This window comes from Labrus bergylta, chromosome 7, assembly GCF_963930695.1.
Source record: "Labrus bergylta chromosome 7, fLabBer1.1, whole genome shotgun sequence".
In the NCBI taxonomy this organism is placed as follows: Eukaryota; Metazoa; Chordata; class Actinopteri; order Labriformes; family Labridae; genus Labrus; species Labrus bergylta.
The window spans coordinates 23,966,618-23,986,697 of NC_089201.1; the positions used below are offsets into that span (position 1 = coordinate 23,966,618).

The following is a 20,080-nucleotide window of genomic DNA, read 5'->3' on the forward strand; positions in this document are numbered from 1 at the left end:
CTCGCTTTTTCCTGAAATGTATGGAGTGGGTGTTCTCTATTTTCATCTTTTTTTTTTTTTATCTGCCATGTCCTTGAACATGCTTAAAACAGGAAAAAGGATTAATAGGATAAAATTAACCTGTCCTCCGTTTGCATTACTTAATTCATATCTGTCTTTTAAAAATATATTCATGCATAATAACGTCCTATCATGACATACTAATACTTATCAAATAAATGAGGTTTGTCAGGCTGAGATGGGTAGTGATCTGGAGGTAATGTTGACTAATCATTTGATTTCCCCTGGCTTACTGGTCCTTTCACTAACAGCAATGTTTATTCAAACTACTTGTACACTGGTTCCATTTTATGTGGCTCACTTCAATAGTTCCAATGTAAAATAATTTAAATTGGACTATTGAATTGTAGAGTGATGCATCTTTTATTTCAAATACTTTCATATTCTATGTTTAATGTAAATGATAGTCAAAGTAATTGTATTCATAGCATTAAACTGCCGGAGTACAAATACATTTTGACACTTTAGTTTGGCAGAAAGCAAATTTAATTTGATGTTTCTTTGTTAATATGATTTGTTTGCCTCGGGATGTACAGAGCAACATTAGAGGGTAAGCGTGGTATTCAGAGCCTTAAGCCAGAGTTTTAAATGTCACAAAGCTGTCTCTCATTTAACATTCATTATTTTCCATACAAAATTCCATGGCGGAGATATATATATTCTGAGATTTAAAAACATATAAATTGTTTTTTTAATCCTGCCAGAGCTGTTTAGTTATACAGCATGTCATTGATACTGTGAGAGGATGATCGTCCATGCAGTTAAGTCATGATAGGTGGGCTGCACCTACAGACACTGTGGTTTTTAGGGCCTTGTTTTTCTCACACGGCTGGTTTTGCAACGACAACGCAGCCAGATAATAAAATTAAAGTAGGTTATTTATCACAGATTGTATGCAGTATCTCAGATTATATAAATCCATAGAGTGATACTTTACTTTGAGTGACAGAAGTGAAATTCAGCTTTTCTTTTAATAACTGACAGTAATTAATTTTCTTACACAACTCATATCTGTTACACCTATTCAGACATGACAACTGGCTCTATATTTGATGGATGCTGTTGAAAGACAGCTACATTATCAACCAGTTTGTCTTCTTTGAGCTTTAAAGCAACAACTTAGTTGTTGTCTCTTGAAGTATTCAATGCCCTCAAGGAAGCGTGTCTTCACTCCAGTCCACATAATATACATCAACGATTGTTCATTACCCTAAATGTCACCTCCATCAGAACCGAGAAGCCAGCAGAGTCCCTGGTGGCTCTCAGCTAAGAACTCATCATCAGAGGTGGCTTCAATCACGAAAGATGTTTGCATTAATGAAGAAGCCATTGCAGGTTGCTAGGCAACTCTGTCAGCATTGCTCTGGTGAGTCAAGGAGCACTGGCTGCGGGGATTCAGACATGGATGTTTTTTTAGCATGGGGGAGAAATGTGTGATGTAACAGTGTGTGTCTGGCTCACTGGTTTGTTGCAGATTGTGGTGGGGTGCTAATGGAGGTGGAGATCAGGTTCCAAAGTCATTAACTCCTAGCTAACACCTCCTTTATGAATCGTTAAATGAACAACTTTATTCTTAACGATCTTAACCCTCTTCACTCTCTTTTGTTACCAATACAAACAAGACTTTACCATTTTTCTTTGCCCCATTTGCTCTACATTATGTAGTGTGTACAGGATGCAGCGTTTTATAACTGAAGGTTATTGTAAAAAAAACGGTGCGAGTTGTTCTACATCACTAGTTTTGTATGCTTATGAAATAATCACGTCTCAAATAATGCAGCAGAATACAACATATTAAATTTCAATTGTAATTTTTGCCCATGAGTGCAGGATGAGTCATCAGACATCTGAAATACAAAATAAGGTATTTTGATGTAAATATAACCAGATAATACTTTATATAAATATATTTGGCAGATAATAGAAGATAAATGAACATTTAACAGGGGAATGCTAGACTAAAACCAGGAAATGTTATTTTTCATTTCCTGGGTATTTAGAAAACACTTCATAACAAGCAAACATTGAAATTAGTGAAAACATCTGCCTCTTATTTTACTTCCCTTAATGTTTATCCCTTGCATACATTACTCAAGGCACATCTTCAGGATCTCAGTCCCTGCTGTTACACCGTGTCCTAAGAGCATTCGAGCGTTGGATATCGTGTTGCATCGTGCACAATGGGACACTCTCTGACACAATGCACTCACTCGACGGTATACTTCTTTGCTCTGTGAATTTCAGTTTCCCCCTTACAAACGTTATTACCGTACGTGGTGCTTTTGTATTGATTTTCGCGATGAGCTGAATTTCTCCAGTGTAAACAAAAGTCAAAACACAACATTTCAATCATGGATGCAACACTATCTCTTAGGCTTTAGGCTTTTTTGCCTTTAATGCAGAGATAGGACAGTGGATAGAGTCGGAAACCAGGGAGAGAGAGTGGGGAACGACATGCGGGAAGGAGGTCACGGGCGGGATGCGAGCCCGGGCCGCCCGCTTGAGACGACAGCCTCAATACATGCGGCGCGCGCCCTAACCATTGCACCACCAGCACGCCCCATCTCTCTTTTTTTTTTAAGTCACCTTTATTTATATAGAACATTTTTTAAAGCTAACATACTAACAACTCTGTTTAGTTAGAAAAAGTGAAAGGAAATCAAAAGTTTCCTGCTATACAAACTAGTGCCTTGTAGAGTCCCCTCCTCACTCATTCCTCATTCTTGACTATGCGAACAATATTAATGACAATAGATACAGCGGTAAAACCGCCTCGTTGCACTTTTTCGCCATGTGTCACTTGTTACGACACCTTATAACTTAAATAGAAAACAATGAAATCAAGCTGGTTTTGTTGCCGATGCTCGCTTGCACCGCATGGTGTTAAGACACAGTGTTAAAAATGTTTTTTTTTCTGCATGAGTACCAAACTATTTTCCTCCTTTTTTTTTTTCCTTCTGTGGTGCCTCTTCCTGTTGATAGTGTCAGAAAGAGAAAGTCTTGGGAGTCCTTGTCTGAGCGGGAGTCCATCTGGAATGTTTGACAACAGAAGCCTGAACACATGCTGTTTCACCTTCACTGACCTCTTAATCCTACGTATGCATGCCAATTCATGGGAGTTTTTTCAAGCCAAGTCTTCCCATATGTTTTCTGTAGACAGAAATGTACTATCTTTTGAGTTCCCAGCTGTTGGCTCCTTCAGTCCAAATGGTCTTTTGTGCTTAATACATGAAGATTGAGTTATAATATCTAACTGGTGTCTCAGTATTGCATATTGTGTTCCTCCAGCAGCCAGAAATGTCAAAGATATTAAACTCATTGTCATGAGCAGCAAAATGTATTTTGAATGCTTCATTAAGCAAATGATTTATATTTTTACAAGGTTATTGACTACATTGATAAATCACAGTAGTGATGAATTGAACAACCATTGGAAAGTTTTTGTATTAATTCCAATGGATGCATTTGGGATATTTGTGTCAACTCAATGTATTTTTTTGCAAATCAATTACTCTTACAAATACAAGCCGTGCATTTTGACATCTTTAAAGAAACCATCCATATTTTCTATCATCACTTGAAGCCTACCTCATGCCTCTGTATGTGGTGACAAACGTCCTGATAGGTGGAAAACTGATCACTTTGTGATTACTGGTAGCGATGCTATCTTTACTCCTTTCCTGCAGACGAAGCTCTTTGTCAGAGATGCTGTCTCCACACTTAGAGTGTAGTTCAATAAAAGCTCTTGTTTGAGTCCTCTAGAAAGTTGCCCTGTGGAGTTGCCATCAATTGTTAGACAGGCTGACCCATTGTATGTATGTAATCACAAGGACCACTGCTCTGTATCCTACTATCACAGTTGATACAGTGGGAGGCAGAAAAATACACATACATGGCTTGTAGATGTTTGTTGCTAAGATTGTTTTTGATTTATAGGATAGAGCTTGTAAGAATGTCTAGATCATTAATAGTGTTCGTTAAAACATTGAATCTCGATAGTCCAAATTATTAACAACAAAAAGCAAATATGACAGGAAAAACCGTTTTAGTCTGGTGGTTTAGAAAATGTTTCAGACGTGTTAGCGATCAGCGTTTCTTTTCTTCAACGTTTTTGGGTTATGAAATTCTTTTTTTGTATTACACGAGTGCTAAACAAAGCTGACTGGCCGGGTAGGGTAGCTGGAGTCTGTTTTAATCACAGCAGCATGTGAGGATAAAAATAAATCATGCTGAGAGCTTGAAGCAGGAAAGCACGAAAAACTCAAATAGAAAAAAAAATTGCTGTTGAAAATTTTCAAACAAGACATTAATGTGCTTGAAGCCAATGTTAGGGCATAATATGTTTACATTATAGGCTGATATGTCGCTTAACATGTCACATGTCATCAGTGAAACCTGATGGTTATGTAGAATGAGACCCTCATTCAGTGAAGCCAGCTTTATTTACGTGTGTGTGTGTGTGTCACACCCCCTGGCTCTCTGAGCAGACACCCATGTCTGTTGGCCTCCAGCAGACCTAGAGGACAGCTGCTTACAGCTCGGTTTAAGATTGTACGGGTTGCCGAATGTGCAATTATTATTTTGCAAAGTCCTCAAGGGGATTATGGGTAGATTGGTAGATACTAGGGGTGCAATGTTTTGCAGAGGTCATGGACTGGTATGTAGCACGGTCAAGTTCTTAAAAAAAGAGGCAACAAAAAGTCCCAGATGCATAATTATATGTTTCTGTAATTTATTTTGAACTGACAACACTGCAGGTTACAGTTTGTTTCATCTATTGTCCTTAAAATGTATCTGTGATAGTCAGTGCAGCCTGTAGTGTGTTAAACAAAACAAAAAATAACAGAAAGCATAATAAATAAAGACAATTATGAACAATAATAAGTAACATAGAAATGAATAACCTGACTTGAAAATATAAAATAAATACAATGGTCAGTAGAAGACAAAATTAGATACATGTCGCTGCATCATATTTATAATTCATGATTTGTGCAGTCACATAGCTTGGACATGTTTTGGATGTCATATCACTCTTTTCTGTGTGTGTTTTGTTGTGTGTGCTTCTTAGTTTTTTTTGTCTACTAGTAGATAATGTTGTGTGTCATTGCCTTTTTTCTCCACTCAGACATATTCTTTGTTCGTCTGGATGCAAAAACTGTGACGTCTGAAACATGACAGTACAGGTTGATTACAAATACCTTTACAGCCCTAGGGGGAGGGGTGTGTATTTCGAAAAGCTAAGCGGACTAGCAACAGAATTAGCGCCAATTATTTATTGGCTTTTTGTATGTTACCTATTTTCCCATCATGTTTCTGCAATCTCTTAATCTAATGTATTTATTTGTTTTCACCCATCAGTATTACCAATCACTGCTTGCCTAACTGCCTTTTTGATTTTGTTTTTTTAATTCTCAGGTGTGTACACCATGACGTCTAAACCTCACCCTCCTCTGATGAAGAAGCACAGTCAGACAGACCTGATAAGTCGTCTGAAGAGCCGGAAGATCCTTGGAGTCGGCGGTGAGGATGATGATGGCGAAGTGCACCGCTCAAAGGTCAGCTGCTTAACATGATTTTATACTCTTGTCATTCATAATTATTACGGGCAGTATTGCAGGCAACAAAGTCAAGTAGCATGTACATTAGCACAACAACAGTTAAACTCTCATCATCAGTGAAATAGATAACAATGCTGCAAGGTATTAGCAGAAATGGCATTTAACCACCACTGCATTCATTAACCCCGTGAAGAGCTATGGATTCCTTTTAAAAGCCACAACAGGCCCCGTAATAAGCTCATCACTCTTGCAACATTTCCATTGTGTGCATTTGCTCCTTCTGCTTCGGTGAATCTAGATCACATAATCTCATGAGCTCCCAAAGCTCCACAGAGATGCAGCTGGCTCCCCTGGGAGAGACTCCCTGCCTCTTGTGTTCTCTCCCTTCCTCACATGTATTTTCACATTCATATAGGCTGTGAATCATGGTGTGTAAACCAAAAACACAACCGACAAATGCTAGTTCATGCCACAAAACAAAAAACAAACCACTTCTCATACTCATGCTTGTTGATGCACAGTTGCAGACTGGCAGTAAATAATTACTTCTTTTCCGAGGGCTCAAATATCAGGATTCAGATGATTTCCCCCTTATCAGATTGCTTTAAAATGATCATAGGAAGAGCACGCTGTGCCTCACTGAAATATTAATAAGGCATGTGTGTGGGAGAAGGGAACAGAAGGGTGCTGGCTTACGGTGGTGGCTGATAGTTTGTTATGAGCTGCCGGCCCCCTTTTCTCAACCCTTCTTAGTGTTTGTTTTCTCTCCCAATGTTTTAGCAAGGAGCCCCAACCCAGACATCTGCCACTCTGTCCCTTTCAAGAAGCATACTTGTGAATACTTCATAACAAGAAATGTTTAATGCCTTCCCATTACTGCAGATAAAGTTTGTGTAATAGAAATTAGATACAGTTTGTAAAGACTGAGTGGGATACAGAAATGGGCAACAGGCCTTGCAGAACAACACAGTGCTTTGGCTAATGTAGTGTTGGTAGGGCTGCACATTCAATCCTAGTTTCAACTTTATAGGATTTATATTTTACTAGTAAAAATGAAGCAATATTGATACCTGCTTTGTTAGCCTGACAACAAAAATAGAAACCCAAGACACCTACAGTATATTGGGTGATTTCTTGTTTTTAATTACCAAAAGTTTCAAGTTTACTCTTGCTCTCTCTCTCTCCTTCGCTCGAGGCTGTTGGTAAAAAATCTGACGAAAGATTGGAAGTGTTTTGAAAAGCTTTGGTACTGTGTGATACTATTGATTATTAATAATAATAACAAACTTATCATTTCAAAACATGGGGTGTAGAAAAGTAGCTAAGTATCAAAAAGTTTGACAAACCTAATTGCACTTTGAGCGTTCATCATCAACACCTCGTGAAATTTGGGATTTATCACAGTAAATGTGTGTAAATTTAATTTTTTCACAAAAAGGAAACATACCAGTGTTTCCCCTACCATTCTATTAGGGGGGCGGCCCCTAATCATTTAAGGATACCTTTCTGATAGAAAAGGACAGCTGTCATTAAAAGTAACCCATGAACACTAACATTCCTTCAAGTGTGTGTGTCGGCGTGTCACAAGATGACATTATGGCATTAAAAATATGGCAGTAGCCATTAATGGGAGCTTCAGCCTTGGCAAATGGTGGACGGCCGCTTAGACATAAACATTTGCCAGGCATTGTGGGCATGAATTTGTCGAAATATTAGTTTGACTGACTAGGTATTCTGGTGCCAATTAGCATTATCGACAACTTCAGTTGTAAAGTTGGCCAATTGCACACATCCCTATTAGAGACTGGGAGTTCTAGCTAATAGGGACTCTTGAATATTTGTTTTTTTATGGAACAAAGCAATTGCAGCTTTCATATTTTTTTTTAGGCTTGGTCTGTTGAATGTCTTGTTCGAATTGTACGCTTCCATAGTCAGCTGTGGCATTGGTCCAAATTTAGAAATTAAGTATTGCTCTCACAATGTAATTGTTCCCTTCTTTAGCTGGATTGTGCTGTTATCCTTGAGCTGTTCCATTTATCCTTACCACAAGTGTTTGTGGTAAAGACTCCCATGGGAGCTAAGGTTAGCTGCACAGCACGAGTTGGTTTGGAGGGGAAACAGTTGGCTTTATTCCCGTGGTCGCTGTAAACAAAGGAGGGAAGTGCTCCTGTGGACTGTCTCTTCCTGCCTTTTTTTTGACTGCTTGGAGATAAGAATACTGTTCCTATTAATTAAGGTCATGTAGCAACAAGTAAGCTCTGAAAGCACAATTTCAAGACTGCATGAACAAGAGGATGAATGAAATGTTCAGCCCCATCTGTCTTATGGGACTGCACAAATTGGCATTATACATCAATATCCATCAGATAGAAAAGAAACATATTCAAGTATCACATTTTAGGTTTGCAGATGATAGACTCTTCTCCTGTATATTTTTCATTTCCTCTGGCTGAAAAGTTGCCCTTTGTTTTACCTTTGTTACTGTATGTCATTGACTGACTGACTGATGACAAGGTGAGGCTGTAGGAGGGGGTATTAAGAGTCTGCAGTGAACAACATTGTTGTTTTTTTCCTTTTCCTGTTTCACCCTCCATCCACGGCTGCCTTCCGTTCTGCTCAAATTCTAGGCCAGTCCTCAGCCATCAGTTTGACGTTTGGTTCCCTTTGAGTATTTCTCATGCTCGTCATGAATATTTATGTGTTCCTGTCGAAAAACAGCCCCTGAAACCAAAGGCACAGGAAGGCTGATTCACCTGAACATTTGATCACAGCTGGCACAGACGGTTTCATTTACAGCCACATCAGCCTCTCTTCAAAGAGAGATGTAATGGGTCTAGTCTGCAACTCTTAATCTTAACGTTTTCAGGACATTAACTTCAAGGACTTATTTTTTAAGATTGTCATTTTACAGTTAAAGAAGGGCCACTTAGTAATAAGTTATCATATTCAACCTTTTTAGATATTACCTTATGTCCTAAAGAGACCTTATTTTTCAATTCCATTATTTGATTGACATTTGTTTTTTTAAGTGTTACAGCTCCAGTGCTCTTTCGATATTGAAGATACAATATGCTGAATTTTTACACTAACATATCTAATTTAATTAAACATTGACTAAACCTATGCGATATATTTGTTTGTAGTCGAGTTCATACACTACCTCAAATATTTACAACATTTATGAAAGCCAGAGAAATCCTTAATTTTATAGTACTAACGACATGTTTATCGTTGCTGTGGAAACACCAAATGTTCGCTACATAAGGAAGTGGGAACTGCTACTGAAAGCTGTCACACTGTTGCTGTATGCTATATTAACTCAGTGGTAAATGTTTTCTCTTCCTCATGACTGTCTTGCCCGTTCGTCTTGACTACCGTCAACTCAACAGCGGTGGGGGATGGAGTAGTAATTACTCCCTTGATTCCCTGCAAGCCTCAACATCATCTTTTGTTATTGTTTTGATTGAGAGGCCCTGGCGGCGGAATATACAAACAAACATTTTAATATTTGGAAATACTCAAAGGCAGAACAATTGAAAACCCTTGTTTTGATATTTATTATACATTGCATGAAATAATTTAGTTTCTGTCAGTTTGACGATCCACTGTCTCACTCAGCAAACCAATTTTTTTTCAAGTTGTAGTGAATTCCTTGGAAAGGGTGCTTGTGAGAAAGTAATTCATTTTCTCTGCCTTAATGGTTTCATGCATCAGTGTTTATTTAGTTTCAGTAATAATAGTTCTTACTGCAGCACAACAACAGTATTTTAGCTTCGAGATGTTGAATAATGAATGGGACTCATTGATTTTAAGGGAGTTGGAGGACTTGTAGGCTTTGGGTGAGGAATAACATGTCCTTTCTTTTCATTTATCCGTGGGTTATTGTCAGCTCCTGTAGAAAAACACTTGTGTTATTGTTCTCTGTGTGGTTTGTACTGGACGCTTTATATCCCCCTAGTACCTGTGTGTATTAAATAGTTTTAAAAGCAAAGTATGAATCTGATTTTGTCACTATATGGCAAATTTATAATACCCAACATCCCCATATATTTTTATAATGTGTGTGTATTTATAAATATACATGTGAAGCGTGTCTCTCTATTTTAGCTGTTTAAAGGGTTTTTACTACTCTAGAAACTTTGTGCATGCTTTTATATTTAAAGACACTAAAATCCTTCTGAGATTCAGAGTACAGCGCTTTGACCTACTGGTTTTTAAGTGTCTTATGGGCGAGTCCTTCATTGCACTACAGAACTTGTTCAATTACATCCTCTATGCAAACATTATAATTATGACAATCTACAGATGTAACTGTATTTCTTGCTACTAGATAGCAGACAAGACTAAAACAATCAAATATTGCCAGATACTGATGAACAACACAAATAGCACAATGAACATCATGCATCATTTTAACAGTGCCATGTTGTGAAGCTCGAGACGAACAAAAAATATCTTTAGATATAATCTATATCCATGTATATATTCCCAGTTCCTTTAAACGAATCGATTGGTTATCAAATCTGTTGTTCATTACATGCTTCTGGGTAATGACTAATAATCCAATTGGATATAAGTTCCATCCCTATATTATACCTGTCATCAGACAGGTATAGATGAAGATCTCTTGGTCAATTACAGCATTCTACACTGTTAATCATAGTAGATCCCTGTTGAAAATATAAGACTGCTTCTTTGTACACACAGTTCTGATCATGAACTCTGGAGAGCGTAGGAAAAAGAAGTGTAATTCTTTTGACATCAGCCCGTTGACAATGGCAAAATAGAACAGAAAAATAGTGCGCCTTCAGTCCTGCTCACCTTTTCTCACTTTATGTTTGTGTCTTATGGAGAGATCCATGTGAATAAATTAGCACTAATGAAGCCTTGATCAGCATGTTCTATAGCTGTGATAATAAGACATGCTTATCCCAAGGGTTAAGTTCAATATGTCACATTTTTCTCCCCCCAATAAATTCTTCAGGCTCTGAGAATTATAAATTGAGCTGTGTTGTACTTGTGCTCCTTGGATTAGGTCAAATTGTAACAAATGCAGCTTTCCCTCTGCTACGAGCTTGATTGTTGGTTTACAGCCAAAGTTTACAGCAAGTTGTTCTCATGATGTACCCAGTTTATTTATAGGGGGGTGAAAAAGGAGGGGAAGACATTATTTTATGAATATTATGTTACTCTTTAAAGCTCTGTTCAGTGAGTTCATTTTCAGTAGCTTTATAAAAATGTGTTGACAACTGTTGATGCACCGCCATTGAGAGCACTTTATACTAGTTTATATGGTTCTTTGTTGTCAGGCTGTCATAACAGATCTCTGTTAAGATGGCTTTATTGCTACGGATTTATCCTTCTCATAACTCGTATGCTTTTCCTTCTGTCTTGCCTTCTTTGCTCACAGATCAGCCAGATGCTCGGAAATGAGATGAAGTTTGCGGTGCGAGAGCCTGTCGGGCTGAGGTGAGATTTGAACTGCTCAGAAAAGCTCAGTTAACACAACAGACTGTGTGAGGTCATCTCTGTGTCACTTCTAGAGAAGTTCCTCATCTCTAAACTCTGGGACAGTGAATGTACTAGAGACTATGTTGAAATTAATATTGTCTCTTCCGTTACTGATGTTTAGTTCAATTCTTCTTTTTAATTCGAATGTGTCTGTATTTTCATATAAGCTCTCTAACAGGTGACTTCTTCTGGCCAATAAAAATCCTTCTCTCTAAATCAGCAGTTATGTTTACTGGCTTGCCAGCATTTCATTGGTATGTGCCACATTATTTGCAGATGGGCTGATGTTTGTGAACAGAGTCGATACTACTGGCTGCTACTAAGGTTCAACTGATGCATCCTTAGACTTGACTATTTGTTGCAGTAAGGATGAATTTGGTAATGTAATGTCTTTCTTCCTAGGATGTGGATGCTAATCTCTGCAGTGGGTTTCACAGTTATGGGCCTGATGGTGAGTTTCCTTTTGAATTACTGAAAAAGTCAATGAATATTCATCAATACAGCTATCAAAAAGAAAGAAAACTCTCATTTTAGAAATAGAAACAATCGTGTTACACAAACGGGGCTGTGAGTTACTGTAGATTCATAGAGTCCATTTCCAGCTTATCAATGAGGGACATCTGGAGAAACAGTACAATCTTTGTCGGCCATACCTCAACGCTCAATATTCTCTCCGTACAAGGCATCCACAGTTGCTCTTATTCACAGGCTGCTGCTTTTTGGGGACAGTTGTGAAGGAAATGATTCTGTTGTGTCGATATGACAGACTTGTGTTGTGCTTTTTTCATTCCCACACAGGCCCTTGTGTTTCCAAACCAGCTATATGAGGTTGTTTTTGAGGAGGAGCTCTCCACGACTAACATCTCTGTCCGTCTATACGGAGGAGCATTGCTCAGTAGGTTTCTACCTTTCTACCTCTAAAGTGCCAAAATATCATGCTCCAATATGCATAGGTTAAGTACATTGTATATGAAGTAGCTATGCATCAGGTAGTATATTTACTATCATGAAACTAATGCTGACACATAACATTTGAATACATACGCTTACAGGCAAAGGCAGTTCAACTGCCCTTATTGTGAAAATGTCTTCTTCTACATTTTCAATGTACACTCACCCTCTGTACAACAAGCTCTCCTCCTGCTGCAAAAGTGTGTGTGTGTATGTGAGACTATGATTGGGGTTGAAACACAGAAAGACGCTGGCTCACTCAATCCTGCCTTAAATTGGGTTCTACACTTACTGATGATTCAGATACCAGGTAATTGTAGCATTTTAAATCTTTTTGCCTTTGTGAGAAGTGTGCCATTACTTTAATGGCTTTTGCGATTTAGGGAGTCAGTCACGAAGGGGGTGATTACAGGGATTTGTGATAATAATAATGTGAGAGGCAAGTATGATGGGATATGATGAAGGGAAAAAACAACGACTGAGGGAAAGTCTTGGCATGTACTTTTACTATTTCGCCAGGGGACTTTTTGTTAAATCAGGTTAATACAGTGTCAGAAAGTCAGCGCCTAGAACGTCTGTAACCACAGCAAAGCAATATCTATCTAAATCCCTATACTTCTGGTCAATTCTACGACGTAGCTAGGAGTGGCTTACATGGTCGTGAGCACTACATACAGCACATGTGCGTTGGTGTGTCTGCGTAGCTCTGTAATACTCAACATACAAACGTTAGCTTGCAGTGCAAATTCTGTGCGAGTTATATTGCAATTTTCCGGTTCTGCCTTATTCTCTGCTTGTTTGTTTAAAGGAAACCATAAAGACTGAAACCGAGAGTGTTATGTTTGAGTTGGAACTGATAAACGTTGTGCAGCAGTTGCTTATACTGCAATTATTGAGAAAAAAGAAAAGAGAGGAGATATCGGAGGGGACGGAATGCACAGCCACTGAAATCAGTTAAGGCAAATGCTGGGATTTTTTTTTTGCAGTCGTTTGACCACTGAGAGATATGGATGAGGAAATGCTCTTAGATATTTTCAGATGACATTTAGTAGATTTGACCAGTTGGTTCATCGTCTGCAGCCTTTTATCTCACACCAGGGTACACACAATATGCACAGGGCGTGCAGTCAGTACATTTTTGAGGAGTTGCTCTACAGGCTATGTACATGGGCACAGGGCTATGCTAACCTAACGGCTTATGTTATGGCACAGATTTGACGCAGAAGTATAAATGAGACTCAACAAATATTTGCAATCTGGTGGTTGAACTTTTAACCAGTGTAAGTGTAAACTGATGTGCCATTGTTTCTTAAACAGATGCATGTTCCCCAAATGAGCCATAACACTTTCTCTATTACAGGTTCTGACTGACAGCAATATTTAAACATCACTTATGCACAAATATAAATATGTATTTATTTTGGGGTAACTTTTTGCTGTGGGCTGTCTCATTTTTTTTACATGTTTAAAACTTGCAAATGGTGTCATCAAAAGGTTGCGAGTGGCTCTAAAAGGTTACAAATGAAAACCTGGCAAACTTTACTGTTGAATCTTGTCATTCATATTCTCGTTCCCCCTACTCACAAGATGTTCATAGCAAGAAGGAATCCCACTGCGCACTGCCTTGTACTCATATCTTGCTAAAAATGTAAAATCTGTTACAAGGAAAAAAAAAACCCTGCTGTATGACTTCTGCACAGCCTGAGGAGAGAAACTGTGTAACCACATGGCACTGTGGAGACGGATATGAAGAAAGCCGCTTTCAATCTCATAAAGCCAGCAAAAGATGGCTTCTTTATTTTAAATGTCAGCAGGGCTGTGGGGATTAGCAGAGAAACAGGATGATGTCTTACAAGACAAGAAGCAGTAAATGGGGCAAAGGATGGGGTCTCATCTGTCACACAGATGGAACCTGGCGGGCTGATGATTCAGTCCATCGGCCCTCCCACCTTTCTTTCCATCCATGCTTACATCCATCTGTGTGTGTGTGTGTGTGTGTGTGTGTGTGTGTCGGGTGGTTAGCAATGATATTCAGGAATTTAACTGGAAGAATGGCAGGGAATGAAATGACTGCACACAGGCTTTTATCAGAATCAATGAGTCGGAGCATTCAACAGAATCAATAGGCAAATTATCACTGCATGCACATGGCATCAATGATAACGGCTGCAAAAACAAAAACAAAAAAAAACACTCTATAAGTGGATTTGTTTGTGGAAGTGCCCTTGAAAGTTTATCAGTCTTTTCTTGAGCCTCCCCTTTTTTTCTGATTTCATTCCCATGCCCCTGAACCTTTCACTTCCCTTTGAATGCCCTCTTTTCCAGGCCTGGCCCTCATCATGTGGAATGGTCTCTACACAGTAGAGAAAATCATCATCCAGTGGACTCTGCTCAGTGAAGCCTGCTACTTTGCTGTCCAGTTTCTAGGTGATTAAACTTGTAGTTGTTACACCCCCCCCCCCCCCCCACCCCATTTCGATGGAGACTTTATGTGTAGAATCAAACCATTAGTTTGAAAGTTTCCCAGAGAATTTGAAAATGTTTGTGTTGATACTGCCCTCTTGTGTTATGAGTGTAGGATCACAGCCTTGGATAAATCAAAAGATAGGTTCTCCCTTTTTCAAGTCTGTCTTGCAACGCTCTCCTCATATGTAAAAATGAATAATTTTTGTTCCACAACAGACAGTAATGCACATTTAGTAGGGATGCACAGACTTGATGTCTTCAGTTCCCCAGCTTTCGTTATCGTTTAATACAAGGAAACAACCAGATACCAATGTACAAAAAAGAAAAAATGTTGTTCAATGCAACATCAACTTTGACTATAATATTGCTTTCCTAACTTGATGGGATCAACATAATGATTACATTTAAAATACTTCAAATAAAGTTCAAATAAAACATGATTAACTGGATAAAAACAAAACCCTCAAAAACAAAGGATATCAAAATTCTTAATCAACTCATGCTACAGTTTGAATCCATAAAAAAGAAAACAGGAGCTGACCAACTGGCTCCTTTTTTATGCTGGCAGGTTAGCTCCCTCTTTCTTCCGATGACACTTGTATAAATCTAAACCAGTCTGTCATCTGCAGCAACAAATACATATTTCAATGCACATACTTTTACATAATTTGAGCTTTGTTTCAAGGCCGACCTGAAAATATACAACAATCTTTCAAGATCCACTTTCCAGAGATAAATATCACAAATCAAACACTTTGCATCTTGATTAATTTAAAAATATGTATTCTGGTGTTGAATGTTTTTCTTTGGTTTCAGTGACATCCATCACCTTAATGGAGATTGGCATCCTGCCCAATGCTGCTTTGCTGCTGCTCCTCAGCCGAGTGCTCTTCCTGGTGGTCACCATGGCTTACTACTACCACCTGGGCCGTAAACCCAAGAAGATCTGAGCGGACTGTGCGACACTTCCAGGGAGGGGACATCTGAGTACAGATCACAAACATGGGGTTAGAAGGTTTGGGATATGAATTGATCAGGGTTTGGAGCATTCCTTTTCCAGTGTATGCCCCCCCACCACCACCACCACCACCAACACGGGACCTACCTTATATTAACACCCAGTATTCAATGGATAAGCACAGCGTCACATTCCAGTCTCTACTACCAGAACGACAAAACCTCATAGTGAAAGTGAATTACTCTTTCACTGGGCTGTGAGGTCAAGCCCCTCTTGAGACACATTCCTCTAAGTATACAGAAGAAGCGAGCATACTGTTGTGCATTGTGTCACTAGGTTATATGATTTTATTTGAACAGTACAGAGTCATTTCACACATCAGACTGTGTTTTATGTGCACAAAAATGATTTCCAAATTCAGTATTAAGTGTTAGCTGACTATTTATTCTGAATCACACTCAAGGACCATGCTATGTGCTACTCTTTGTTTTCTGCTTGTAGCTGTGGGTGTTAACTCGTACTGTATGTATGCCAAAGTCAAGCCTGAACATCTGTACTCTTGTATGCTTCCCTGACAGTTGTCCAGTGCACACATCGAATGGAAAAATGTGTTCAATTCAGGTCCAGTCAGTTAAGCTAAACTTAGCACACAATCCAACTGCTAAAGTTAACTTATACTCAATAATGCCAGATTTAACTTCCCCAACAGCAATTGGTGAATCCAAACATTTTTCTGTGACAGTGATTTCTTTCTTTTATTCGTTGAGATATCATTTAAGAAACTTCTACCAAAGTGAATAGGACATGTTTTGTACCGCAAATTTAAGCTACAGAGATTAATACATTTAATGTTGATAAAAGAACATGTACACTGACTTGTAGAAAAGAAGCAGCTTACTTCTGTCCCTGTTGTGTGTACACTGTAAGGCAGGACTTTGACCTGAGCAATCTTACAGAAAGTTTCCAACGTTCTGACCTTTACTGCAAAGCTAGTTTCACAAGCCGAGCATGTCAGTGTGTAGAGCAAACAAACCTGACGATTCTCTTCTGTGATGTAGCACAGTTTCTTTTTTTTTTACAAACACCATATCCGTAGCCTTGCCTTAAAACTACTTAAAGAACACTGCATCCTAATTCTCTTGTATATATGTAAATAATAGTATTTCCTATGACGTGGTGTTCTTGTGGGCCGAACAGGGAACTTGTTCAGTATTAGTTAAATGATTTTCTCTTTCTCTTTCTCTTGGCATGTGTTGGTTTTTTTTGTACCTATTTAAATGAATTTGTGTTTTTGATGTCTTGCATGCGAAATTATCCAGCTTAAGAAATAGCTTCAACTGTGCAGCGAGCTGCCACCATCTAGAACACAAATAGCAATGAATGGTAACATCAACTAGAATTGGTGAAGAGCCCAAACAATTGAACCCTTGATTTAAAAGGCAGTTTACCTCAACATGCTTTGAATCATGTAATCCAACACTCGATAGACTTGCACCAAATTGACATATTAAGTACATTTTCTACCTCCCGATACTAGCCACTCCCCTCAGATACACACATCCAACTTCAAAGGCAGTGCCAGCGGTGATAATTTGTCAACTCTGATTTCTGCGAAACAGGCACAAAGCCTCCTAAAGATAGTTGACCCATTTTGTAAATTTAACTTGAAACACCATTTTGAAACAAGAAACATACTGTAGGTCTCCTCCAAAGGTGGTCCATGATGTCGCAAATGACCACGTTGAGTCCTGCCCTAAAAGGGAGTGGTCCTGAGGTCAGAGTGATTGATGGTTTGCAGTGGGGAGTCCAGTGCTGCAGGCAGATGTGCTTGTTAACTTGGACGATATTTCAGTTCAGATAGGGGACGTGAAACATGGGTGAGGTCTCCTGTACTCCTCAAAGTTGTAATTACCCTTTTTTCCAGTGTTTAATTAGATATAGCTCTCCTGACTGACATTGTGTGCCCCAACCTACTGCTCAGTCCTGACTAGCATAGTAATTATGGAGTTCAAGAGAAATGTCGTTCCATTTCCGTCAATACAGCTAGCCTCAAATCATCAGCCTCACGAAACGTTCAAAGCAGCTTATTTTCGTAGAGATGGGCAGTTTTTTGGGGGGACGTGCAGAGGAAGGGAGGCAAAGAAACAGCTCTTTCATCCTCCTGGTTCTCTGACGTCAAAAAGTCCGAACTTCACATTGGTAACTTGGTAAGTTGAGCTATTTATTCCTACTGCTATAGATCCAACTGCTATGGTGTCCTGTTGTGAATAGCATACAAGGTCAATTTGTTTCAAGTTGTAGCAATGTGTTTTTAATGTATATATGTGCTATATTGTACTTTAGAAAATGAACTGTTATGGATTTCCACCATTTAGAAATAAAGAACACAATTGTTTATTTTGAAGACTTCAAATGTTTTGTTAAAATGTGTGTTCACTTTTCTTTCTGATATATTGGGGATGCAACTAACTTTTATTTTCACTCCAGGTCAATGTTCTGATTATTTGCTCAGGTAATAATTAAATGTTGGGCTTCTAAAATATGAGGAAAGAAGGAGTAAACAAATTTCCAACAATTACAATTTTGTAAAACCCATGATACATTCAAATGTTTATGTTTTTTAGGAGCACTCGTAAACACACGAAAGTAAATACATTAAAAACAGCAAAACCTCACTCTAGTATTAAACAAAAATACTCTTCAAAGCTTTGAAATAAACTTTTTTATGGATCATAAAACTTCAAAATGTGTGATGGCATTTTAAGGAAAAAACATTAAGCAGCTTCATTGAAATATCTACTGGAATCATATACATTTTAGTGGTTCTGTTTAGGTAAAGGAAAAGTTGAAAAATTAAACATACCGGGAATGAAATACCTTTCATATACATAGGAAATGCTATGGTTGATTTAAGCTTTCCCAGCAGGTACACACATAGTGTAGTTCATGCTAGTCAAGTAGAACAGCCTACTGTAGTAATCGATCAATCTTTATTCATACAGCTCCAATTCTTAACAAACATTATCTCAAGACCGTACTCTGTTTTATTATTTATTGTGTTATTGTTATAATTTACAAAGACCCAACATGAATCCACTATGAGCACAGCTCTAGCAAAGTTACAGTGGCAAGAAAAAAAGGCCTTAAAGAGGCAGAAACCTCGAGCAGGAGAAGACTCGTGGAACAGCCTTCTGCCGAAACAGTGTTGGGGTTGGAAAGTGGAAATTGTAGTCCTCTGTACCCTCTTCCTACCTGAAGAAAGTTGAGTCACGACTAAAACTTACCATTCAACAAACCGTCTCATGCCATCAGCCACAAAGCATTACTTAGTTCGAACATGTCTGAACAACAACCAAGAAAAAAAACCCAGATCTGTCATGTAATCCCACCCTTGTTTAGTGTTTTCTGTTTGGCCATGTCGAACATGTCACAACATGAACATTTTCATGGTTAACCAAAACATGTAGTAAAATGAACCTGGTTGGTTTAGTCTACCTCATTTCCCTGGCTAACTTTTACCACCCCCAGTGCTCTCGCTCACATTGCAAGAAGGTAGAAAGAGGTGATTGTGTGGCACAGTAAGTGTGTGAGTGTGTGTGAGTGTGTGTGTGTGCGGTTGAAGGCAAAAAGCTCCCATGTGTCACTGTTTACGCATTCTCCCCATACTTTCCACTTAATAAACTGAGCTCTGGTTCATGTCTCAAAACATGTTGGTAGACGGGATAACAAAGGATCATTTAAAAGGCGGTCTAAATAATTTTGTAATGTTTACCCTGCAGCAGTTTATGATGAAAATAAATAAAACTTGATCATCTCTTGCACTTTGCAGTATGTAATGGTAGACACGTGGCAATATCTGTTTAAAAAAAAAACATTTTGTGATAAAAGAAAAAGCCTTGTACGTTTATGGCAACAAGAGATGTTTACCTCAACTTAGCTTATATGTCTTTTCTTTGTTCTTTGTCAACTGAACAATAATAAGTATTCCATGAGTCCTGATATCCAGTAAACAGCACATGGATGTTTTACTATATGTATCTAAATATGTGTATAGTCAGATTCAGGGGTTCTGAATACCATTAATTTACTTAATCCAAACAGTCTGTGTCTGTATCTTGGAACCAAGCAGGCAACCATAACAACTTCCAATGGAAAAATGTAAACAAATAGATAAACGTACATGGTGGTGACATGTAGACATACAAAAAGTAGCAAGGATAAATTAAGACGTTAATGTTACTTACAGACAGCTGAAAATTAATTAGAAATCGTGTAAAAAGTAATGTCACACTCAAGGCTGTGCTGTTAAACTGAATATTTGCACAGTTGTTATTATTCTCAACATGTGGCCACACTGCACAAGACGTTTTTTGGGACCAGAAGGAACAGCTGACTGCACTTAAGTGAGATAAAACAATATGTGACAAAACTATTTTAATTACAGCTGATTATTGTTGGCATCATATTATCTGATGGGGGTCGGTAAAAGTCTGTCTGAAAATAAAACTTCAGGGAAGACACGTCTGAGGTCTCTGTGGGAGACTACAGTTGTCGGGCTCTTCAGGGCAGGAGG

General features: G+C 38.5%; 1 protein-coding gene across 1 annotated transcript in view; it reads left to right on the forward strand.

The window, feature by feature from the left end:
* tp53i11b (tumor protein p53 inducible protein 11b) overlaps positions 1 to 17,911 on the forward strand; it is a 36,029-nt gene extending 18,118 nt beyond the window's left edge. The window contains exons 3-8 of the mRNA XM_020659630.3: positions 5,479 to 5,618; positions 11,032 to 11,090; positions 11,535 to 11,583; positions 11,931 to 12,027; positions 14,409 to 14,510; positions 15,366 to 17,911. Of these exons, the coding sequence (XP_020515286.1) occupies positions 5,490 to 5,618; positions 11,032 to 11,090; positions 11,535 to 11,583; positions 11,931 to 12,027; positions 14,409 to 14,510; positions 15,366 to 15,499 (570 nt within the window). The 5' untranslated portion in view covers positions 5,479 to 5,489 and the 3' untranslated portion in view covers positions 15,500 to 17,911. The remainder of the gene's footprint in view (positions 1 to 5,478; positions 5,619 to 11,031; positions 11,091 to 11,534; positions 11,584 to 11,930; positions 12,028 to 14,408; positions 14,511 to 15,365) is intronic.
* The last annotated feature ends 2,169 nt before the right edge of the window (positions 17,912 to 20,080 follow it).